This window comes from Mustela putorius, unplaced genomic scaffold, assembly GCF_011764305.1.
Source record: "Mustela putorius furo isolate JIRA1106 unplaced genomic scaffold, ASM1176430v1.1 tig00000196_pilon_pilon_pilon, whole genome shotgun sequence".
Taxonomy (NCBI): domain Eukaryota; kingdom Metazoa; phylum Chordata; class Mammalia; order Carnivora; family Mustelidae; genus Mustela; species Mustela putorius.
In genome coordinates, this window is record NW_025421310.1 from 9,672,559 (window position 1) to 9,697,379 (window position 24,821).

A 24,821-nucleotide genomic window follows, 5' to 3' on the forward strand; every position below is an offset into this window, starting at 1 on the left:
CGGACTCTGCTCTGCGCATGCGCTACCTCCTCCTTTCACTCTGGTGAGCAGCTACTGAGCTCCCACCTTCAATTCCCTCCTGCAATGCCACCTCAGAGGGTAGAAATCAATGCTCTACAATACCTTTTAAAGCCTATGATTGATTAAATAAATAAACCCCATAGTAAGGGGCGCCTGGGTGGTTCATGCGGTTAAACATCTGCCTTTGGCTCAAGTCATGATCCCCGGGGTCCTGCGATCCACTCGAGCTCTGACTCCTTGCTCAGCAGGGAGCCTGTTTCTCCCTCTCCCTCTTCCTCTCCCTGCCACTGCCCCTGCTTGTGGTCTCTCTCCCTGACAAATAAATCTTTCTAAAAATTTTAATAGAGCCTATAATAATCCCACAAAAGCAGGTAATCCGCAAACCGCTGCTTCGTATTGCGAGTGCCCTGCACGGTGTCAGTAACAGCGCGCTGCTACAGGAAAAAAAAAAAAAAAATCCCACAACCAACAGCAACCAGAAAAACCCAAAACCAAAAAACCTCGCAGCGTTGCGGAGTCCCAAGCCCTACGCACGAACATAAAGGAAACCGGGCGGTACTCGCTAGCAAGCGGTAGAAGAGGCCGCAAGAGTTGCTGGGAGTGGTAGGCCCAGCTAGCCCAGTAGCCTCAGGTACGTAGGAGTTGCCGCATGGGGTTCTGGGAGCAGTAGGCAAGACAGCCCCCAAAGCCTTCTGGGAGTCGTAGTCTCCGGAGCCACTTCCGTGAGAGACTTCCGCGTGTGGGGCCGTTTGGACGTCCTGGTACCGCGTTGAGTCCAGGTAAGTTGTTCCTCCTACAGCGGATGGGCCCATGGGCCCCTGCTCTAAACTGCGATGGCATGTGAAGTTGTGAGGCTCGGGGAGTGGTGACAGTAGCCCCCGTGATTCCCTAACTCCTGTGTCCGTCCCAGAGGCCTTCTGGCCAGGATCCCCATGTTGGACATGGTGGTCCATCCGGTCTCTTATCCACACATCCCTTCCCGCAGGTGGGGTTTCCACCATCTCCCTGCCCATCTCCACAGCATCGGGTACAACCAGGAGGCCCCTAGTGTGTCCTCGAACGTCTGTTCTGGTAGAAAGATGCCACACACTATGATCCGTCTGACAAAGCTGCAGTCCAGAAGCATCCCTGGGGTCCGCGTGTCTTCTTCTGGGGGCATTTATAATCCCATATTCTACATTTATTTATCGAGCGCGGCACTGTGCCAAGCCCAATGTGAGCGAGGGGTTGGGGGAGGACAGAGACGGTGGTGGATGAGGCAGACCTAATCCCTCCCTTCAGTGCCCCAAAGGGTCAGGTCTGCCACAGACAGGTAGAGTCGCGGTCGGGAGGGGATGGAGGCATACTACGGGCTCTCTGAGCCTGGAGGGGGCGCCTGACCCAGGCTGGATCCATAAAATCTTCCACAGGAAGATGCTTAATGGGCATTTCAAACCTGATACTGCCCGGTTGGAATTCCTGGTGGCCCTCCTGACAAAATGGCCCCATCATCCTCCTGAGGGTTCTGACCAAAACCTCCACATCGTCTCCATTCATCTTTTCTCATCAGCTGAGCCTCCACCATAATCCAGGTCTTGAGCAAGTCCTATGGACTCTACCTTCAAAACAGGTCTGGAGTCCCACCCTTCCTTCCCACTCCCACTGCCACCATGCCCACCGGGCCACCTGTGACTCGCATTGGCTATTACCATAGCCTCCTCCCTGGCCTCCCTGCCTCTGCTCTCGCCCCCTCAAGTATGTTCCCCACACAGCAGTCAATGGCATTCTTCAAAAACTTAGGTCAGATCATATCCCTTTTCTGCTCAAAACCCTCTGTGAATAAAATTCAGATTCCATATCATGGCCTATGAGGCTCTGACAAGCTCCACAGACTCAACACCTGCCATGAGACAGACTCCCAGAACTGGGTAACTGTAGATTTAGTGCAAGAGGAGGGATGAATCCAAGGTGATGTGATGTTCTGTCCTGTGGAGGAGCTGGGTGGGAGGTGATGGTGCTGTCAGGAGCCGGGCAACGGCTGGGCAAGAACAGATTTCTGCCTTGGGGTGGGGGGTATTGGAGTCTGGCCAATGTGGGTACTTGGGATCTGAGAGATAGCCTAACCGGGATCCTCAGTGGGGCATTTGGAGGACCAGACAGATGGACATCAGAAATCAGAGTCACCTACAGGGAGACTGGGCTGGGAAGGACCTGAGGACCGTGAAGGGGACTCTCCAAAAGAGACTGGAGACTCTGCAGAGAGCAGAGGGAGGATCCAGTCAAAAGTCAAAAGGGAAAAAAAATTGCAAGGGGCTGTTGCTCAGCTGGGACAGAGGCACCTGATGGGCACGGCTGGTGGCTCCTGAGGGCTACTTGCTGGCTCAGAGACAGGGAAAAGTACTCCGAGCAGAGGGAAGAGCCAGTGCGAAGACCTTGTGGGAGGTTGTGTCCTGGAGCATTTGAGAATACAGACCAGCGTGAGCGAGGAGGGGGAGATGAGGTCCGAGAAGAAGAGAGCCAGATCCCAGAGAGCCTCAGAGGCCACTGGCTTTTCCCAAAGTGAGAAGAGACAGTGGCTCAGGCTAGGGTGGCCGCCACACAGATGACAAGAAGTGTTGGCTTCTGGATCTGTGCGGAAGCTATAGTCAGACGGGATTTACTTGTCTTCCATGTGGGCATTTGGGGTTTGGGGTCTGAGGATGTCTCTGGGGCATCGGTGGGACGTGTGGAGGAACAGCTGTGACTCGACATTGCAATTTGGAGTCACCCACGGGGAAAGTGAGAAGAGTAGTGGAAGAAGAGCAGGCCGGGGTCCCGGATCCGGAGGCTTCTGGCCTGAGCAGGTGAAAGGCTCGGCTGCTCTTTACTGCAGGAGAAGCAAGTGTGGGAGGAAGAATCAGGAATCTGGGTTTTGAGATGCCTATTAGACATCTGAATGGCATGGGCCCTGCCTCAGGAAGTCACAGACAGTAAACAAAGTGTCACATAAGGTCACTCCACATATTGTGGCAAATCCTTGAAGCAGGGGGACCTGCTCGGAGGCTCCTGTACCAGGCCAGGCTGAAGGCAGTGGTGGCTTGGGGAGGGGGTACTGAGCCTGGTGGATATTTATGGGTTTACCAGGCATGTGGCACCAAGGAGGGTGTGGCTGGAGGATCGGAGTTTCTGCTGGGGAGGGATGAGGTAGGAGGAGGGGGACAGAAGGGGGCCAAGGATGGGCCAGTTCCTGTTTGTAAGTCCACAGAAACTTGTGGGAGATTCTGACACTGGAGCAAAATTGAGTCCAATCCTGGAGGCCCATTCACCCTGCCTAGGAAACAGAATCAGCCCCAGTTGGTGCCCGTGGAGATGTGATCGATGCTGCCTCTGTGTCTCCCTGGAGTTGGTGATCACCCTGCCCTGCATAGGATGCTATGGGGGCTCACTCCTGGAGACAGTATCCCCCCGCCCAAAGTGAAATCCAGTTGGTCTTTCCCATTTCTCCCTTGTCCCCCAAAACAGAGCTGCAATCCCCCAACCCTCCTGTATCCTCAGAGTTGCTAACCTCTTCCAGGCTCTCTAAAAAGACCTGGGGGTCCAGGTCAAAGGTCTCCACCCTGTCCCTCTGATTCCTGCTCTAACAGGGATGGCCTCCCTGGAGACTGACACTGCTGCTTAATATGCAGACCCCATCCGCCCCAACAGGTCACAACCTAATTCTGAGTGTAACTTGCTTGTCTTCCCCTATCCATCAACCCCCCCACCACCACCATTGCCGACCCCATACCAGCTCTTTAAGGCTCCTTCTCCACTTGGTGCACAATGGGGTGCATTAGAAGCCTCCTGAAGCCAGACCCGCACATACCTGGCCCTGGATCAATTTGGGCAGGAGAGCTAGCTGGCAGCCTCCCTGGAGGCAACGACCCTGCAAGCCAGCATCCACATGTAACCCACCTCCCCTGTCTCCCTGACCAGGAGAAGCCAGCTCCTCCCCGCCCACCCGGAACCCGCCCCGCGATGCCCGCCCCGCAGTGCTTCTCTTGCCACGCGGCCCGCGCAGCCCTCCGCCGCCCGCGCTCCGGCCAAGCGCTGTGCGGGCCCTGCTTCTGCACCGCCTTCGAGGCCGAGGTGCTGCACACGGTGCTGGCGGGCAGCCTGCTGCCACCTGGCGCCGTGGTGGCCGTGGGCGCCTCCGGCGGCAAGGACTCCACGGTGCTAGCGCACGTGCTGCGCGAACTAGCGCCGCGCCTGGGCGTCTCGCTGCGCCTGGTGGCGGTGGATGAGGGCATCGGCGGCTACCGGGACGCGGCGCTGGCTGCCGTGCGGCGCCAGGCCGCGCGCTGGGACCTCCCGCTCACCGTCGTGGCCTATGCAGACCTCTTCGAGGGCTGGACGATGGACGCTGTGGCCCGCAGCATGGCCGGCACCGGCCGCAGCCGCGCCTGCTGCACCTTCTGCGGGGTGCTGCGGCGCCGCGCGCTGGAGGAAGGGGCGCGCCTTGTGGGAGCCACACACATCGTCACAGGTGAGCGCAGGCACGGCAGCGGAGGGGCGAGGGCCGGCACCTAAAGGGGGCTGTGCACGGGCCCGAGATCTGGTGGGGAGATGCTGTGGGTGCCCCCCGGGTGGAGGATGTCCACAAGGAGAAGCGGATATGCGTGCTCGCTGAAGGCACACGGGCATAGCTCGCGGGCCGGGATATTGTCACGGCAAGCTTTTGAGTTACTGCCGTCACACTGGCAGCTAGAGGGGCGGAGGGGTACTCCCGTGGGCTGTGGTACCCTGCCTTTTAAAAAATGACACTCTTTGTGTCCGCTTTCACAAAAGGAGGCCAGTGAAGTGGTACCGCCCATCAGAAACCAACTGTATTCTGAAGCGCCCCAGTCCTTGAACTGCTTTTCTCTGTCGGCCTCTCCTCTTTGATAACCCTTACCCTCTCCCCGTCATTACTTCCACATGTGATTCTTGACCATTTATTGTGTACCAGGTACACAATAGGCTACAAAGCCAGGTAGCCCAGAGCAATACCTAGCCTCAGTTACCTCCTCTGTAAAATGGGGTTATTAATAATATCCAGGTCCCAGGGTTGTTGGGCATTAGATGACTTACGTGTGAGGCGCTTAGACCAGAGACTGGAAAATAGTAGACCTTACGCAAATGTCACACAAGACAGTCTCTGTGCCTGCTCTTCTCTCACATGCATATTTAAAACCTGAGAAGCTCTACTAAGGAAAATCGCACAGACTTTGCCAGTTTATAGCAGGAACACCCTGTGGAAGGAGAAAAGTAGGGGTTAGAAAGCATTTCCAGAGTGAGGCAAGACCTGAAGGCCATTCAAGTAAGCAGTGGAGGGTGGACAGAGGGGTTGGGTTCTGAGCAGAGGAAACAGCTTATGCAAAGGCCCTGAGGAGGGTTAGTATGGCCTATTGGAAAAGCCCTGAGAAGACCAGTGTTTTACTATCTGTGTTATACAGACTCACATTTAAGATAACAAGATGCAAATTAGTAGAGATTTAGCTTGTGTTTTTTATGGCGATTGTTGTGTAAATCTTCCCTTACCTCCTTCCTGGTCTTTCTAAATGCAGTAATCTGCATTCCCAGAGGCTCAAGACTCACTTGAGAATCTCTGCTGTTTAATGTCATTTTGACTTCTGTGCAATGGGAAACACACTTCTGAGACTGAAATAATATTTGTAGCACAAAGCACTTTTACTACCTTCGTGAAAAGGCAGCTAGCACAGGGCCTGGTTGGTAATAAGAGGGTGGCTAATGGCACCCCAAGTTGCCCCCTGGGAGCCCGTGTGTGTTCCCCTCTTGTTTCTCACAGTGACCACCTCCAGCCTCCACCTGGCTGGCCCATGGAGCCCAGGGGCCTCCGTGGCCCTGTCTGGCCCTTCCCTGCTGCTCCCCACACCCCTTCTGCATCTCTCTGGGTCCTGGCTGCCGCATAGTGTCTTGGGTGTGAGGTCTCCATGGCCCGGTCACCCACTCTGCCACTTTCCACATCACCGTCTCTCTCTGGGTCCTTGGGATGGGGTCTCCATGGCCCGATCGCACACGCCGCGCAGCTCTCCAGGCCCCTCCCCGTCTGGCTGGGTCACCGCTGCCCCACGGTGGCGCCTCCGCCTCACCTGCTCCCCCTCTCTCCCCCAGGCCACAACGCCGACGACATGGCCGAGACCGTGCTCATGAACTTCCTGCGGGGCGACGCGGGGCGGCTGGCCCGGGGCGGGGGCCTGGGCTCACGCGGCGAGGGGGGCGCCCTGCCGCGCTGCCGCCCCCTGCAGCTGGCCTCGCAGAAGGAGGTGGTGCTGTATGCGCACTTCCGCCGCCTCGACTACTTCTCCGAGGAGTGCGTCTACGCGCCCGAGGCCTTCCGCGGCCACGCGCGCGACCTGCTGAAGCTCCTGGAGGCGGCGCGGCCGTCGGTGGCGCTGGACCTGGTGCACTCGGCCGAGCGCCTGGCCCTGGCCCCGGCCGCGCGGCCCCCGCCGCCCGGCGCCTGCTCCCGCTGCGGGGCGCTGGCCAGCCGCTCGCTCTGCCAGGCCTGCGCCCTCCTGGACGGCCTGCAGCGCGGCCGGCCCCGCCTGGCCATCGGCAAGGGCCGCGGGGGGCGCGACGAGGAGGGACCGCCAGGGCCGCCGCCCCCGCCGCCCAGCGACCCCCGGTCTGCGCCGGGCCCCGCCGCCGGGGAGTGCGGGGCAGCCTGTAAGGAGCGCTGCGAATAAACCCTCTCCGCCTGGGCCCTGCCACCGGTGACCCTGCAGAAGGGAGGAGAGGCTAGAGGCCTGGACTCCTGGGTCTGAGGGAGGAGGGCCTGGGGGGCTGGGGGCCAGGACTCGGAGGTCTGAGGGAGGAGCGCTGGGGGGGGGGGGGGGGGCTGGAGAAGGTGGAACTGAGGCAAGAACTCTAGGGTCTGAGGGAGGAGGGGCTGGAGACCAGGAGAGAATTCAACAACTTTCCTTTCTGGAGCCAATAGGAATAGGGGGATTGCTTGCCTAGTACTCTGCCCGGTTCTGGGCATGCTCAGGAGAGTCCTAACCCTTCTTCAAAACCTACTATGTGACATATTTGCCGGTATCGGGATAAGCAAAACCGCTTCTCTCCATGGGCTCTCTCCTGCCTGGAAATCAGGATGCTTCTCTGAGCGCTCTACACACTGCGGGCGCTGCCCCGTCTGATTTCATCCGCACCACAGTCTCGGGGACTGCAGCCTGGGGCTGGGTGACTGGCCTGAGGTCGCCGCGCTGGAGTTTGTCCCTCCACACCAGGTGGTCGGTGGGTGTTTAGATTTTGCCTGTGGTTCAGCACTACGCTACAGAAATATAATGTGCGTCAAATGTTAACTTTAAGTTTTCTAAGAGCCATATTTTTTAAAGGGCAGGGGAACAGGTGATCTTTTAATAATATATTTTACTTGACCCAAATAAACATATTTGACCTAAATACCCCAGATATTACAGTTTTATCTTGTTATTTTAAAACTGTGATATTTTACAGTATTTTTTTTTTTGTACTAAGCCTTTGAAATACAGTGTGTGTGTTACACTTAAGCCGGTCTCCATTCAGATTCAACCACTGTTCAGACCTCACTTGAGACCTGGGGCCCCACATAGGAGCTGGGAAGATGCTATCCTAGGCTTTGGCCACAAGAGGTCACTGTACCCACACCTGTACATCAGGTGGCCATTGTTGGCAAAGGTCTCTCTCCGCTGTCCAGGTGGGAGCTCTGCTCTCCGCCGCCACCGACTCCCTGGTCTCCCTGGTCTGAACCAGGGGCCAAGGGCGAGAGGTACGATCTAGCAGAAATATTAAGGCCCCACTGGAAACCGTCCTTGACCTCAAGACCTATGCGTTCATGCATTTCTTCACTCCGGAAATATTTATTGAGCACTTTAGCCGTGACCGCAGTGAACAATCACCTGCCCAAATGGGAGAGGCCAAAAAAGCGAGGAGAAAAATAAGTTGAATACACAGTATGTCAGATGGTAATAAATCAGGGGATGGAAACAGGCCAACCTTTAAGTAGGTGTAGTGTAAGCCCTGACGGTTGGGTTTTCTCTTTTTTGTAATGCAAGTGCTTGACATAGGTTTTGCTTGCCAAGGCATCCACTTCAAAGATGGCTATCTCAGCAAACAGACTGCCAGCCACACGACTAGATAAAGAGCCAGGCCGCCTTCCCCGTCCCCCAGGCTTCTTTGTTTTAGAGATCTTAGTTGATTCCTATAAATCAAAATCACCCTGCAGCTTGTTTTTACTCTTCCCACGCTTTAAATTCCCCACTCATGTTTTAAATTCATGAAGAGTAATCCTGTGAAACCCTAGGTAACCCCCCAGACCCCAATAAAAGCAGAACCCCAGAGACTCGTGCACCCACCCTCCATTGTGACGTTGCTGTATGGCCTCCAGTTTAAAAAAAAAGAAAAAAACTTTTTTTTTTTTTCAACTTTCCTGATGGTTATTGTTGAGGGCATCTTGCAAACCTGAGAACTGCAAGGGCTGGTCCAGACACAGCATCGGTAATCGATAGGCTGAGAGGCACAAAGCTGAGGGCTGGATAGGAAGGCCTTGAGGAGAAGGTGATAACTGAGCAAAGACCTATTCAAGGTGAGGCAGCGAGCTCTGCAGATTTGTGGGAAGAGCCTTGCTCGCTGAGGAACGGGAGAGTGGTGGAGGGGGAATGGAGGAGAGAGCTAAAAGGGACCAGATGGTTTAGGCTCAGCTTCGGTTTTGAGACAGAAGCCAGAGTTTTGAGCAGAGGAGTGATAATGATCATCCCTTTATTCACACAGCAAACATTTTGCAGGTGCCTCCCAGAGGCCAGGCCCTGCGTGGAGCAGTGGGGAAACAGCTGAGTCAGCTCCAGTCCCTGCCCTCAATGGGCTCCCCATCTGGTGGGGAAGGCAAGCATGGACACAGAGGGATACATGCCACACTAGGGAGTTAGCAAGGACACAGGGAAGCCCAGAGGTGGGGTGCCCAGCTCAGCATGCGGCGTCATAGAATGCCTTCTGAAGGACATAGTGTTTCAACCGGGCCCCAGAAGGTGAGTAAGAATGAGCACAAGGTGGGGCACCTGGAGGGCTCAGTGGGTTAAGTGTCTGCCTTTGACTCAAGTCATGATCCCAGAGTCTCGGGATCAACTGAGGTCATGATCCCGGAGTCCTGGGATGGAGCCCCACACTGGGCTCCCTGCCTCAGCAGGGAGTCTGCTCCTCCCTCTGCTCTTTCTCTTTCTTACTCTCTCAAATAAATAAAATCTTAAGGGGGGAGGGGGGGGGAGAGCACCAGAAAGCAATGAGAGGGAGACAAGGCTGAGAGAACAGCAGGTACAGAGGTCTGCAGGTAAGGAAGCACCTAGAACCTGTGTGGAATGGCTGCTCCCAGGGTAAGATGGCTGGTGGGGAGCTAGCCCAGGAGTCTGGGCCCCTGAGAAGAGTGAAAAGCTGCTGCACACTGAGGGCTGTCTGCTGGGGCTAACACCAGCCCTAGGAAGGGTTCGGAGCAGACAGGACTAGCTCTGAGTACCAGAAAACTCCTTCTGGGGCCATGTCCAGGAAGACTGCAGGGAGAAGCCAAAACAGAGCAGCAGCAAGGGAGTGGGATGGTGGGAATGGATATGAGGGCTATTTAGGAAGCACTCACCAAGGGCTGGGAATCCTACTAAACTCTAGGCTGTGTTTTGTAAGCGTAAGAGCTCCCACATGAACCCCAGTACAAGAGAAGTCCGTCCTAAACAGACTGAACAGAAATAAAGATGTTTGCCACTCAGGCAGATGGCCATAGTAAACACGGGACAGTCTTTTGCTGAGGGAGAAAGCCATAGTAAGCACGGAGGGTGGAGTAGGGATGTTGCTGAGACGGGAGCCCTAGTCATCATCATGGAGTGGGACTTTCGCTGTGGTCTTCGGCCTTGCAAACTGCAGCCCCCACATAAACACAAGGGATCCTTCAGTCTTGTTGCATATGGCTGTGGATCTGGTGAAAGGATCAAGGCTGATGATGCGGAAACCTCATCCCCCAGAGTTGGAAGCTTTCTTTCCCTTAGGGATTCAAAGCCCAGTCTCAGAAAGATGGGCTTTCCCATTTCCCCCTGTGTGTGCTCTCCCAAGCCTGGGTAATTGGAGTCTAGGGTCAGGTCTGAAGAGGTAGAAGCATTGGGTACAGAGATTCTGGAAGGAAGCAGATATCTGGAGGGAGTCGGGAATTCTGGAGGCAAGTGGATTTTTTGGTAGAAGCAGAGATCCTGGAGAAGAGGAGGCTTTGAGATAATCTCACTCCTTGGGCCTGTTTATAGAGCACCTCACTGCATGTCAGGTAGCAGACTCGTCTCAGGGGATTCAGCAGTGAACCTGCAAGACAAGGTTCCAGCCCTCATGAAGCCTCAGTTTCAAGTGAGAGAGATGTTACTTCATTCCACAAATGTTTACTGTGTACCTGCTTTGTGCCAGGGCACAGATCAGATAAGGAAGCCAAAACCCCCTGCCCTGTCAGAGATGACACTCAAGTTATGGAAGACAGAATCCAAAAGAAAGCAAGTAAATAAGATGTGAGGGACATCTGATGGTAATAAATGCCATAGAGAGAGAAAACAAAAAAGACAATAAACAAGGAAGCAAACACATAAAGCAATTATAGATTGAAATAAAGCATACAAAGGAAACCAAGAAGGGGCTGAGGTAGAAACTAGAGGGTAATGTCTGTTCCAGACAAGGTGATCATAGGCACAGTGGCAGGAAGGGTGTCTCAGGCAAAGGAAACAGCAAAGACAAAGACCCTATTTTGGGAAAACGACTACCATGCGGAGAAAATCAAGGACGTCCAAGGGAGCTGAGGCATGGTGCATGATGGAGTGATGAGCTTGGAGAGATGGACAAGCCAGACAGAATGCCTTGGAGGCATTTGGGTTTTATTCCATTTGCAGTAGGGAATCATAGATGGGTTTTAAGCAGGTTGTAACATGATGCTGTTTTATACTTTAGGAACATGTTGGCTGCTTGGACTTGGACTTGGCAGGGTGGGGGGAAAGTGGGAACAGGGGTCAAATGTGGAAGCAGTGAGACTAGTTAGGCTGCTGTACTTGTCCGGGTGAGAGATAAATGTGGCTTGGTAAGACAGGAGGGAAGAGGGTGGATTCCACGACTATTTTGGCGCTAAGGTGACAGGAATTGCCAAAGTGGGAGGTGGGAGTGAGGGAGGGATCCAGGACCACTCCCGGCTTTTGACCTGAGCAAAGGGAAAAGGATAGTGTCATTTACCAACAAGGGGAAGACCAGGGGGATGGTGGGGGTGGACCCATCTTCTCCCACTTTTTAAACAGAAATAAGTGGGAGATAATAAAGATGGAGGGAGGTGGGGCAGAAATGTTTGCTGCCTGTTGACCTGGCATCAAGGGTGCCCAGGTGTGCATACAGAGGCTGCCTGGCACGTAGCAGATACAGGTGCTGAGTCAGAGACATCTGAGAGATTACCCAGAAAGTTTGGGTAATCAGACATGTGAGATCAGCAGCAGAGGGGCATCGAGTCAGACTGGCTGAGGTTTGAATCCCAGCTGCGCCCCTTGCTCACCATGCAAAGTTGGGCAACTAACCTCATTTCTCTGGGTTTTCTCCATCTATAGAATGGGAGCGATTATGTGTGCACTACACAAGGCCAATGGGGGGATGAAGAGAGATGTGGCACATGGAGGTACTAGAAAAATTGCCAAGAGCTGGTCAGGGGCCCAACAAGGCGGAGGTGAGGGTCTGTGTGCTCATTCCACAAGCATTCATTGTATGCTGGGCTGTCCCAGGGGCTGGGGATCCAGCAGAGGACTTCCTGCCCTCAATGGCACACAACCAGATCTGAAGGCAGAGCAGCATGGCGTTTAACAGTTGGATGAGCCAGGTCCCAAGCCTCGCTATGCCATTGCACGAGTGACTTTTGTCTGAGATCCCACTTCCTCCCCTGTAACACGGTGCTAGTAAGAGTATCTAAGCTTCATAAAGCTGCTGTGGGGATTAAACATGATGATGTTTACGTGGTCTTTGGCAACCTGCCTGATGTTTATTTTTAGTGAAGACGGAGACGGGCATTCCCTGACAACAAGGTCAGGAGTGTTGAAGAGAACCCCCTGGTTTTGCAGCAACCGCACCCCACCCCCAGCCTAAATGTGGTCTGGGACAACTTCCCCCATCACCCATTCCCAGGGCAGCACCCTGGCCCCTATCTCCATCCAGAAAGTCTCCACCTCTGAAGCCACAAAACCCACATCCCACTCCCTGACCACAGCCTCCCGTGCTCCCAGAGCTGTGGGTGGCTCTGCTGTACCTGTTCTTCCGGCTCAAAGGCACCCTGACCCCCTCATGCAGCCTCTGCCAAGCCCCTCTGTCTGCACTTCCTACACCCCACAGTCCACCCCTTCCCCAACCTAGAGTCCTCAACTCCCTTGTCTTAGCATTCCTCCCATCATCACTCAGTCCTACACGTGCCTCTTTGCTGGAGAAAAACAACAAAATCGTCCAACTGCTCAAATGATGCCCCTTTAAATTCTTGACTGCCAGCTTCACCCGGGCACCTTCTCCGCCGCCCTCACCACCCCAACCCCACCCGCCCAGATGCCCCTTGAGGTGAGCTGGCATCAATCTTCCCGGAGGAAACAGAAGCCAACCCAAGGGCCCTCCCTCCTCTTCCTGCCACAGGACCCACACCCCACCTGAAACCTCACCCGCCCTTTCCTCCTTCCTTCCTGGAACAATGGAAGAGGCGTCTTTCCTCCTGTCTGGAGCTAATCCCACCACTCTGGCAGTTGCACCATCTGCCCCTTTGTTCTTGGGCATCTCATTCCCTGTGGTTTTTAAGAGCTCTCCGCCTGGGTTCAAATCATAGAATCACAGGGCCACCACTCAGCGTTGTGTAAACTTGGGCGGGCAACTTCTCTTCCTCATCTGTACATTGATGATAATAAGAGCGTCCTTCTCACGAAACCATGGGAAGGGTTTGGTGAGTTAATTTATGAAAAATGTGCTAAAACTATGTTGGATACCCAAATCCGTGTATAAATGGAATTGACTCTCAAATCACCTTGGAAGACAATAGAAGATTCTGGTAGTGGATTGGAGATTCCTATAGTCCTGGAGTTTGCATACTTCCTCTTACACTGACCAGCTGGCTGACCCTGGACCAGCCACCTCCTCTCTGCCTCAGTTTCTCCATCTGTAAAATGGGGACAAGATAGCACCTATCCCATAGGGTCCACAATTTCCATGACACACTCTGCTCCAGCCATGCTGACCTCCTCACTGGTCCCCAGACACACCTCAGGACCTTTGCACTGTTGCTCCTTCTGTCTGGAATAGTCTTCCCCTGGAGATCCCCAAGTACCTTTTTATCTTTGCCCAAAGTGCACCTCAGTTGGGCCTTCCTTGACCCTACTCCACTCCCTACTTTCTTACTATTTTTCATAGCACTGATAAATTGAAATATTATGTGTCGTACTTATTTAACTTTCTCTTGGTTGCCCCCACTTCCAGGATGTAAGCTTCAGCAGGGCAGGGATTTCTGTCTGGTTCAAGGTTATATCCTCAGGGCTCGGAACTGTGACTCCTGCACAGTAGGTACTCTGTGTTGTTGAATGGAAGAAAGGAGAGTTAAGGAAGGCAGGAGGGAGAGGGAGACAGGGAGGGAGGAAGAAGGAAAGACGTGAACCCCCACGAGAGCATTCTTGGTAAAACAAAATGTTCAATGAAAGATGATTCCATCTTAGAAAGGAAGGAAATTCTAACACACGCGACAACATGAACTTTGAGGACGTTGTGCTCAGGGAAATAAACCAGTCACAGAGTGATTCCACTTCCGTAAGGGAATGCCAGTGGTCACATCCATGGAGGTGGAAAGCAGATGGAGGTGGGGGCGTGGAGGGCAGGGCTGGGTGAGGGGATGGGGCTGGGGTGAGGGGATGGGGAGGAAGTGCTGAACAGAGACAGAGCTCTGGCTGGGGAAGACAGAAGCTTTCAGAGATGGATGTGGTCTCAGGCCACTGAACTGTCCACTTAGAAATTATTTAAGTGGTGAATTTTATGTTATGTATATTTTACCACAATAAAAAAGAAAATCAAATTTTTTAAAATTTTTGTATTTCTTTTAAAAGTGTATTTATTTGAGAGAGAGAGCGAGCAGGGGAGGGACAGAGAGAGAGGGAGAGACAGAATCCTCAAGCAGACTCCCTGCTGAGCACAGAGCCGGGTCCGTGGGGCTCATCCCAGGACCCTGAGATCATGACCTGAGCTGAAATCAAGAGCCAGCTGCTTAACGGACTGAGCCACCCAGGCAGCCCTCAATTTTTTTTTTATTTTTAAAGATTTTATTTTTAATTTAATCTCTACACCCAACATGGGGCTCAAAACTCACTACCCAGAGATCAAGAGTCGCATACTCCACCAACTGAGCTAGACAGGCATCCCGCAAATCAATTTTTTAAAAGCTCTGAGCATTAAAGGACAAAAACAAAAGAACATAGCACAGCGCTTGGCTGTGCCAAGTCCTCAGTAAATGGGAGCTATTTATGTCCTTCCCCTCTCCTCACCAACCTGGGATGGTTACACACCTCTTGCACCTGCCCCATCTAAGGGCTGTCTTCACTCACCACCTCCTCCCCAACCCCCCAACCCCCCTTCCAGTCCCACCAGCCATGAAAACCTTCCAGTCTCCCCGATGACCAACTGGGTCCCACTCCCAAGTCTCTTCCTTCCTGGAAAACTATCTCAACGTTCCCAACACCACCCTTTCCTGGCCTTCTTTCTAGCTCTCCCCTTGCTCCTTCTCAGCACCCTGCCCCCTAAACCGGGGTCTTCCTTAGGGTCCTGGGCAGATGTCCCTGGTCCTCTCGCTCGATACAGTCTCCCTACATGGGCTGCAGGCACTCTGGCTTCCATTGCCACTTGAGCTAATAACGCCCCGCCGCTGTCTCTAACCAAACAGCCTTCCTGAGCTCCAGAAATAGGTCTCCACCAAGGATCCTAAGGGTTCTTCTCTCCCCTGCTCAGAATCGCCCTTGAGCTTCTGCTTCTCCTGGCCACTTTTCCCTCCAACCCTCTGAGCTCTGTCACCATCCTCCTGCCGGGAGGTCTTTACTCAAGCCCTTCCCCTCTCCCCCGCCCCACCACTACCCTACACTCCCTCCAACCCCCTGGCGAACTCCTACTCATCCACCACAGGCCCCAGCTGAGACAGCCCGCCCTTCGGGAACCCTTCCCCACTCCTGGGGTTTCATCAGGCCCTTCCATATTCCTTTTCACGGGCACATCACCCTGGACCAAGTTTCCTATTGCTCCATTGGCCTTTCCCACCAGACCATGAGCAACTTGAAGGCAAGGACTCCGGACATCTGTTTGTTCATTCGTTCATTCACTCATTGAATATCTTTTGCACACCCATGTCAGAGCCAACAACACTGCTAAGGTGGTGGGTGGAGTGGTGAGCAGGCGGCCCAGGTTTTGGATTCTGGCAGGAGGGTGCTGAGTAACCTGGTGGAGCATGCAAGGACGGGGGCTGGGCTGGGGAGTGAGAAGGAGGGGAGCATACTTGGGGTGCATGGGCCAGCCTTTCGCTAGGGCTCTCTTGGGTTCACTAAAGGCTTCTGCTTAAGCAGAGCCTTCTTTTTATTCTACTTAAAAATTTTTAAAGATTTTATTTATTATTTGAGAGAGAGAGAGAGAGAGAGAGAGATCCTGAACAGGCAGAGGGGCAAAGGGAGTGTCAAGAGACACCTGGGGTGTCAGTAGATGGAGAGCACAAACAGGAGAGGGTTTGCAAACTGCAGACCACACCGAGAACGGAGCCCGACCCAGGGCTCCATCCCAGGACCCCCAGGATCATGACCTGAGCTGAAGACAGGTGCGCAGCCGACCGAGCCACCCAGGTGCCCCTCAGAGCCTTCTTTTTAGGCAGAGGGAGACCTCATGCTTACCAGAGCCTCTCAATTCAGCAGAGGATCCCCCTGAGTCCATCAAATCAAAGTTTATGCTCAGATGGAGGGGGTGAGCTCCCTTTACCCGGAAATTCTGTTTTGTTGATGTTTATTTTGAAATAAATTATGGAGAGAAAAATAAAAAGAAATACTTACAGACTGTAAGAAATTGTTCAAATGATAGAATCCCATGGACTCCTCTCAGCTTCCCCCAGTGGCGATGTTGTCATAGATAAATTCCTGCAGGCTGTATCAGTCCCAGGAAATCCCCGAGGGCCAGTAGCCAGACTCTTAAGGTCTAGTTCCAGGTCTCTGTGCATAAGTTTGCCTATGTGCATGTGTGCATGGGTCTTTCTTTTTTTCTTTCTTTTTTTTTTTTTTTTTTAAGGATTTTTGTTTATTTATTTGATAGAGAGAGAGAGTACAAGCAGGGCAAGCAGCAGGCAGGGAGAGGGAGAAGCAGGCTCCCTGTGGTCCTGGGGTCATGATCTGAGCCCTGAGCCAAAGGCAGTTGAACCGAGCCACCCAGGTGCCCCTGCATGGTGTTTCCATGGAAGGTTATGTCATGCGTACATCCGTGTCACCATGAGGGTCCCCAGGTGCAGACAGCCCCTCCCAGGCCCCCTGTGCCCTAGGGGGTGTCTTCCCTTCTGTTCAGCATCCTACCCTTCTGGTTTGCCAGAGCCAGAACTGACAGCTTCAGTTCCTCAGAACCAGATCACAGGAAACAGAAATGCACACAGGGAGGTGGGCGTGTGGGTTCAAATGCTCGGAGTGAGTCCCCAGGGACAGAGACAGGGGCTAAGCAGCAGACCAGGCAGAGAGGGAGGAAAGTGGTTTGGGAGCCAGTCTGGGTGGGGGATGGGGGGGTGGTGCTGGGGTGTCAGGAGAGGGAGAGTGCAGAGGTTGCCTCCTGAGTCACCGTGCCCTGCTCAGGCCCAGGGACAAACTGCAGTCATTAAGGAATTTAAGAGGCTGGGAGGTGCTGAGGGGAGTGGGCCTTGCCCCAAGTTAGGAGGGGTCCCTGGAACTCAGAGCCCCTCCTTGGCCACCTGGAGCCCCTTCCACCTCACCATTGTCTCTCTTCCTCTCTCTGGGTCTCCTTCTCTGTCTCTGTCCCCCAATCTGCCCCTGCCCCTCTGCAGAGCTTCAGCTGGAGGACCCCAGTTCTGTACTGAACCCCTCCTCCCTGCTGGGTCCCCTGCTCCCCAAACTCCCAAGACTGTGAGAACCACAAAAGCCTAGGGGAACAAGGCAGTCCCAGGTGCCTCCTGCCCGTCCTGTCTCCTGCCAGTTCCCAGCCCCACCTCTCCCTCCCTCCTCATGGCAACTGTCACCTTCCATGTTTGCCTGTCTCCTCTGTCTGTGTCCCCATCACCTGTGTTACCTTTCATTCCCTGTCTCCCCCTCCTCTGCCTTGTCCTTCATCTTCCTCTTCCTCCTCTACAGTGTATCAGCACTTGTCTGCACCATTCCTGTCATCCTCCCGCCCCCCACCCCCCAGCCTCTTTCCTCTGTTCCCCCCCCCACCCCAACTACCCTCTGCTTTCCCACTCTGCCCTCTCCATGAACCTGTTTCTGGGCTTCCCCTGTTCCCTTGTCTTTCCCCGAATCTGCCTCCTCTGTCCCTGTTTCTACATTCATCTTCCTTCCCCTTCCCCATCTTTCCCTAGTCTCTCTCCCTCTGACTCCTCTCTCTGGCCTGTGTTTCTCTGACCCTATCTCTGGGTCATATGTGACTTCTCTTTCATTTCCCAGACTTCTCTGTGTCTCTGTCCCCCACCCCTCCCAGCACCTTCCCGTGAGACCCCCATCCTGTCCACCTTGCCCTGGGGTCCCCCCTCCTGAGGTTCCTCCCAGATTAAACACCATCACTGGGCGGGTTCTCATTAATGTTGTGGCTGCTTCTCTGGCCAGAGAGGGGAGGGAGGAGATAGGACAGGGAGCCCTGGAATAGGAACCGGGCTATAAAAAAAAATGTCAGGAGAAGGGCAGGAGGCAGGGCCAGTTGCCCAGACCAGGATAAAAGGCCTCCACGGAGTGACAGGGAGGCAAGACACCACCGCCACGTCCTCCACACACAGAGGTACATCCATGTCTCCAAAGGTCTTGGTCTCTTTGTAAGGTCCTCTCTGTCCCTCAAACTCTGGCTTTCTTGCAGCCTGCTTCTTTCTCACTTCTTCTCTGCATTTGCCAGAACCCAACCCCCAGCCCCCAGAATGTTCTTCCTGCTGACAGCATTCCAGATCGTGGCTCTAGGTAAGACAGCGGTGGGGTCTGAGGTAAGGACAGTCTCCTGGAGATGTTGAGAAGAGATGGGGAGGGTTCTCAGGGACCCAGTGTACTCAGGGGTGACCTGGTGAGAAGGTATGGGTGTGGTTTTGGGGGTCTTGACTGAGGAGCCTTTAGGAGGGGGTCTGGGTTCTGAGTTGTGGAGATATCAGGAGATATGAGGGTACCGGAGTTGAAGGAGATGGGAAGAAATAAATGAGGACTGCTGGAGAACTGTTCAGTCCTGTCTGGGTTTTATTTAAAAGGAGGCTGCAATAAATAAATAAATAAATAAATAAATATAAAAGGAGGCTGCAAAACTAACGGAAAGATGGCATGTTGTTGGTGGTGATGGGAGTAAGGGTGATGGTAGGGGGTTGGAGGGTGGGGCGGGGTGAGGATTGGCAGATGGAGTGGGTGTGGGGCAAGACAGTGGGAAGACGGTGGGTCCTGGGAGGGCCATATAGAGTGTGAAGGCTGGAAAAAGGACAGGGAGCTCCTTGAGTGTGTTCAAGAAAGGTTAATGGGGGGAACTGTGACACGTTATGAGAAGTGATGATATAAACTACTTATGGGAGAATAAAATCATAGTAGATATGTCAGAGCCCTGGATGAGGTGGCCATGGGATCAAGGGCTGTACTGTGGAGATGAAGGGGGGAGGTGTTGGCCGATAACGGCCGACATTTGGCATATCTCACAGATCTCATACTGCGTGGGCAGATAGAGATGGGTGGTTTAGGGTGTAGGTTGTAAAAAGGGATTTGTGGGTCCCAGACGTCCTAGAGAGTTGGGAGGTGAAGAGCATTTGGTCATCTGCTTTCCCCACCCCACCCCTGCCTGTTCCTAGCCATGGCACAGAGCCAAAGGGATGAGAACAAGATAATTGGTGGTTACACATGCGTCCAGAACTCCCAGCCATGGCAGGCAGCACTACTGGCAGGTCCCTTTCGTCGTTTCCTCTGTGGAGGGGCCCTCCTATCAGGCAAGTGGGCCATCACTGCTGCTCACTGTGCACGCCCGTGAGTAATCCCCTCTCCCACTCTTGTGCCAAGTGAATTCCAGAGTCTAGAGCCCCAGAGCTCAGCTAAGAAACCCAAGCATTGTGTTGCACCTAATGTAGTAGCTGGGGCCTGGTTTGGGTCTGGATAAGAGCCTAGAATTACCAACACAGCTCAGAATATGGAATCCAGCCATAAATCTTGAACTCGGTTTAGATTCTTTTTTTCTTTTTTAAGATTTTATTTGTTTATTTATTTATTTAGAGAGAGAGAGAGAGCAAGCAGGGGGAAAGGCAGAGGGAGAGACAGAATCTCTAGCAGACTCTAAACTGAGAGCAGGACTGAAGGCGGAGCTCAATCCCACCACCCTGAGGTCACAATCCCAGCCAAACCACAAGTCTGACACTCAACTGAATGAGACACCCAGGTGCCCCTCGGTTTAGATTCTGAAAGCAGATTGACAGTTTAGAACCCAAAGGCCAGTGTAGAGTCCCACACAGAAAGTAGTACTTAATATAATCTGGAGATCTATCTAGAGGCCAAGCTCTACGTAGAGACTAAGATTAGGAGCCCATTCCAGATTGGTGGTTCAGTCTAGGGCATGGTCTACATTTAGTAACTCAGGACACCTCTCAAAACTTAGAATTCAAAGTCTAGTCCAGACCTGCAGTCTAGCCATAAATCCAGAACCTTGTTTACAGCTAGAACATTAGCTCAGAATGTAGAACAGACAGACCCAGAACCTATTCTAGAGGCAATTTTTAATTCAGAATCTAGTCTACAGCTTCTTTTTTAGCAGCTGGAACCCAAACTTCAACCTAGTGTTCAACTGAAGACCATAATCTGAAGCCCCATACAGAACTCAGAGCCCTTCCAAGAGTCTAGACCTAAACATAGAACCCAGATCCAAGAAAGAGCCCACCCAGTGCCTATAAACCAGATCTAATGCCATAAACTAAAGTCTGATGTAGAACCCAGAGCCCCAAACCTAGTGCAGAATCTAGAATGCAAAGCTCAGAATGCAAGGCAACATCTAGAAACTTGGATCCAAAGTTTCTGGAGCTCCATCTAGAAGCCAGAGCTCAACCTGAGGTCAAGGGCTCGGACTAGAGTCTAGAAGCGAGAGTCCAGACCATAACTGTAATTCCATCTGAAACAAAGCCTAGCCAAGAATCAAGAACTCAGACTGATGTTTAGGACCCTAAGCTCAAACACAGAGCTCAAGCCATTGCCTAAAACCCAGGTCAAAAACCAAAACTTAAGCAGGAACCCAGAACTCAACCTAGCAACTTAGAAACTGAAGCTTGTATCCATGTCCAGAATCCATTGCTAAATCTAGAATTGAGACTACCTAAGACTAAGAGCTCAAATCAACATTCTAGAACCCAGACTCAAACCATAATGCAGAGCTCAAAATAGAACCCACAGCCTATCCTAACACCAGAAGCTCACACCCATATCTAGGAAGTATGCCATGATCCATTAGCAATCTAGAAAGCCCAGATCCTAGCTTAGACTCAAACGTTCAAAATACCTAGAACCCAGGGGCCAGGCTGGGACCAGGATGGAGCCTCCCTGGAGCCTAGTCCAGCATTTCAATCCTGATTTAGAGCCTAGAGCCATAGCCCAGACTCTCACTTGGAATTCAGAGCCTAGAACCCAACACTGAGCCAAGAACTCACAATTATCACCTTATACCCAAGCCAGAAAGCAGAGCATAGCTCAAAAGAGGAAAAGGTGTATGGTAGGATTGGCCCAAGAGAGAATGCACAGTTTGTGGGAAAGAAGAGCACAGCAGTCCATCAAATGCTCCATAAGCAGTTCAGACTTGTGGAAAATTCATCACCAGGGAAGAGTATGGGGCCAGAGGATGGGGAGGGGTCTCCAGGTCAGATCCTGAGCAGTGCAACTTTTGGGGTTTATGGACTAGGATCCTTCACGTAGCCCTGGGCAAGCATAACCTGAAGAACTGGGAGGCCACCCAGCAGGTGCTACGTGTGGTTCGTCAGGTGCCACACCCCCAATACAACTCCCGGACTCACAATAACGACCTGATGCTGCTGCAGCTGGAGCGGCCCGTTCGGCTGGGGAGGGCAGTGAGGCCCATCACCATAACCAGCTCCTGCGCAAGCCCAGGAACCCCCTGCCATGTGTCAGGCTGGGGCACCACATCTAGCCCCATTGGTGAGTACTCCCACATCCTGGGAAGGAAGGACTGGGGGGCCTGGACTCCTTGGTCTGAGGGAGGAGGAGGTCAGTCCCCAGACTCCTGGTCCTGCTGGAAGGTAGAACACTCACTTGTAACCTTTCTGTGCCCCCCAGTCAGTTACCCCAACTCCCTGCAGTGTGTGAACATCAACATCTCCTCGGATCAGGAGTGTCGGCGGGCTTATTCCCAAGCCATCACTGCTGGCATGGTCTGTGCAGGTGTCCCCCAAGGTGGGAAGGACTCCTGTCAGGTGAGGCCCAGGAGGAGAGCTGGGGGAGGGGGATTGTTTGGGGCTGGGACTTGGGTTTCAAAGGATCTCGGGAGCATGAAAATCAGCAGGGGCCTCCCATAGACTGAGAGAGATAGTAACAGCTGGGCTGCCTGATAGTTTTACACCCTTGGATAATAGACCTAATCCCCTGTGCCTGAGTTTACTAATCTGTCAGGTGGGGGTAGCACCTCTTAGGGGAGATGGTGGAATGAGGTGGTAGTGCATGGAAAGCAGTGGTGCTCTCATTGTTGTTATTTCATGTGGGCACTGGGAAATCTGTGCTCAGGGACTCTAGAGACCTTAGCCCATCCCTGAGAGGTGGCTCCAGAGACGGGGAGATAAAGAAGCATACAGTTTTCTAGAGCAGCATAGTGAGCCCCAAGAGGCAGAGACAGCAGGAACCAGGGAAGAGGGAAGGCAGTGACCCCAACGCTTCCGGCTGATATCTCCTGAGCCCTGCCAGGGCTCTCAGCCCACCTCCTTCCTCACCTTTGCCTCTTGGGTTTTCCACACCCATGCCTCTGACCATCTGTCCATGGGTGTCTCCATTTCGGCCTCTCCCCTTTAGGGTGATTCGGGGGGACCCCTGGTGTGCAAAGGACAGCTCCAGGGCCTTGTGTCCTGGGGGATGGAACGTTGCGCCCTTCCCGGCTATCCTGGAGTCTACACCAACCTGTGCAAGTACCAAACTTGGATCCGGAAAACCATACGGGGCAAATGATTGCTGGTGTAACTGAACACCAGCGCATCTGCTTCCCCAGATATTGCTCTCTCTACGCCAAGACCCCGGGGTCCCAGCCCCCAGCCCCCTCCTCCCTCAGACCCAGAGTCCCAGCCCCCTTCTCTCAGACCCAGGGTCCTAGTCCCCAGCCCCTCCTCCCTCAGACCCAAGAGTCCTGACCCCCAGTCCCCTCCTCCCTCAGACCCAGGAGTCCTGGCCTCCAGCCTCTTGATCTGGACTCCTGACCCAGAACTCTCCTTTCCAGAGACGTTCCTTCAGGATTTCTCTCCACACCCCCACAATATCATCATTCAAGGACCCTTAGGTACAGATATAGGAACATGAAAGCACAAAACTTGCACCATACCCCAAAGAACACACTTTTCAAAACTCTTAGTGTATCTAAAAACCAGATAAACAGGGGCGCCTGGGTGGCTCAGTTGGTTAGGCATCTGCCTTTGGCTCAGGTCACATCCCAGGGTCCTGGGACAGGGCCCCACATCAGGCTCCTCTGCCACTCCCCCTGCTTGTCCTCTCTCTCTCACTCTCTCTCTGTCAATAGATAAATAAAATCTATAAAAAGAAATAAATAAATTAAATAAAAATAAAACCAGATAACTAATAATAAAAACTGAAGAATCCTAAATTTCATTCATTGGTTCATTTACTTCATCCTATGAATATGCCTACAGTGGCTTCATGGTGCCCAGCCAGGAACTGTGTTCCTGACGAAGGCTGAGTGGGGTGCATGTTGCTCTCTGAGGGCATTCCCCAGCCACAGTGTCTGGTGTGGTAGAAGGAAACACCCAGTCTTGCAGCCTGACCCTGAGCAAGACTGCCCTCCCTGAGCCTCAGCTCTGGGTCCTGTGAGCAGGGACTGCTGATGTCCATGGTAGGGAGGGCAAAGATTCACTCCATTTCTTGGAAAACCCTATGCATATAAAAAGGTTCTCTTTTTTCCAATCAGATCTCAGGTGAAGAGAGTTGAGTTAATCACCCTCTGGAGTTCAAGTCCTGGCAGAGACCTGCTCTCATTTTATTTCTTTATTTCATCTGTCATCCCTGACTCCAGTACCCTCCCTCCCCACAGGCACCAACACAAATGGCCCTGAATACCATGCATCATTGCAAAACATGCCTCATCACAAGCTATTGCTTCTAATTTACATGAAGCCATTGTGTTAGGGATCTCATTCTCTTTCTTATATTCACCAAAGATGATTTTTTGGGCCCCTACAGTACACCAGCCATTGTTCTAAGTTCTGGAATTTGAGTTCTGAACAAGCCAGATGAATATAAATGCTTCCCCTCACTGAGCTTAGACTCCAGCAGGAGGTGACAGACAAGAAACAACAAACATAATTTAAGAGTAAAGTACAGGGGCACCTGGCTGGCTCAGTCTATGGAGCATACAACTCTTGATCTGGGGGTTGTAGGTTCAAGCCCCCATGCTGGGTGTAGAGATTACTTAAAAAAAATAAAACCTTTAAAAAATAAAATAAAAGTAAAGTAAAGAAGAGAGTGCCAGGACCAGCTCATACCAGCCCCCATAAGAGCCAATTGGCCAATCTTTAGGAATTTTGAGAGCCAGGTGGTAAACACAACCATTATTAAAAATTAAATTATATGAACTTACAGTTAAATATGAATATTAAAAAGAAGGTCCATAAATACTCAACATTCATCAATTCCTAATTATTTTCACTAATATTTATTCTTTGAAGTTATATTTGTCTATTGTATTACACCTGTAACAGTGAGCTCTTCACATCTCTTTCCAATGCTGTGCCTAGTGACATTGCACTGGTAGGTTGGTATCAGCCCAAGGATGAGTATTTACACCACATAAAATGGTAAAAACTTTTTTGGTTAAATCCTTACCAGCACAGCACAGGACAGGTCTGCCTAGGAATGACCCAATGATCCTAGCATCTGTTTCCTCATGGTTCTGCGCTGGGATACTGCAGAGCTCAGCTGGAGTAGAAGCCAGTGTGGTCTTACCAGTGTTCACTTGTTCTCTTGTGGGGGGCAGCACAGGACCCGAGAGTTCTCAGGTGATGGATCTGGGACCCACGTGGTTACAGCAGCTCCAACAATTGTTGGGACATGGAGGCTGTACCTTCTGTCCCAGGGATGCAGACACACCTTGGCTCTCATATGTAGCAGGCATACAAGCTCTGTGGTGGAAACGGGACAAGAGCAGCTGTGTCCTGGGATAGATGTGGGCCCTAGTGAGGTGAAGACACAGCCTATGCTGTGATTCTTAGCTTACATCCAAAAAGCTAAATAAGAATAGTTTCAATCAAAGATTACTTTAACCTGATTTCCCAACTGTCCCCCCCAATGTGATGGTTGAGTACCACACTTTATTGCTTCTCATATGCACGCTGCTTCACATTTTTCACAGTTCTGAAATCAGGAGGC

The 24,821-nt window shown here is 52.6% G+C and overlaps 2 protein-coding genes across 2 annotated transcripts; both read left to right on the forward strand.

The window, feature by feature from the left end:
• Positions 1–725: 725 nt before the first annotated feature.
• CTU1 (cytosolic thiouridylase subunit 1) lies at positions 726–6,829 on the forward strand. Its single transcript, XM_004767774.3, has 3 exons — positions 726–800; positions 3,955–4,504; positions 6,133–6,829. The coding sequence occupies exons 2-3, from the start codon at positions 3,997–3,999 to the stop codon at positions 6,705–6,707; spliced, it is 1,083 nt and encodes a 360-aa protein (XP_004767831.2). The 5' UTR covers positions 726–800; positions 3,955–3,996; the 3' UTR covers positions 6,708–6,829.
• An 11,070-nt stretch (positions 6,830–17,899) lies between these two features.
• Positions 17,900–22,840, forward strand: KLK14 (kallikrein related peptidase 14). Its single transcript, XM_045077459.1, has 4 exons — positions 17,900–18,185; positions 19,046–19,217; positions 21,127–21,655; positions 22,245–22,840. Exons 1-4 carry the CDS (start codon positions 18,146–18,148, stop codon positions 22,395–22,397), a joined length of 894 nt encoding a protein of 297 aa, XP_044933394.1. The 5' UTR covers positions 17,900–18,145; the 3' UTR covers positions 22,398–22,840.
• Positions 22,841–24,821: the final 1,981 nt, after the last annotated feature.

What these genes read in the sequence shown, in the direction of transcription:
- CTU1 (XM_004767774.3), top strand. Translation starts at nt 3,997, where the DNA reads ATGCCCGCCCCGCAGTGCTTCTCTTGCCACGCGGCCCGCGCAGCCCTC. An exon ending in AGCCACACACATCGTCACAG is followed by an intron (nt 4,505 to 6,132) that starts GTGAGCGCAGGC and finishes TCTCTCCCCCAG; the next exon opens with GCCACAACGCCGACGACATG.
- KLK14 (XM_045077459.1), top strand. Translation starts at nt 18,146, where the DNA reads ATGTTCTTCCTGCTGACAGCATTCCAGATCGTGGCTCTAG. An exon ending in GCTGCTCACTGTGCACGCCC is followed by an intron (nt 19,218 to 21,126) that starts GTGAGTAATCCC and finishes TTTATGGACTAG; the next exon opens with GATCCTTCACGTAGCCCTGG. An exon ending in GTGGGAAGGACTCCTGTCAG is followed by an intron (nt 21,656 to 22,244) that starts GTGAGGCCCAGG and finishes TCTCCCCTTTAG; the next exon opens with GGTGATTCGGGGGGACCCCT.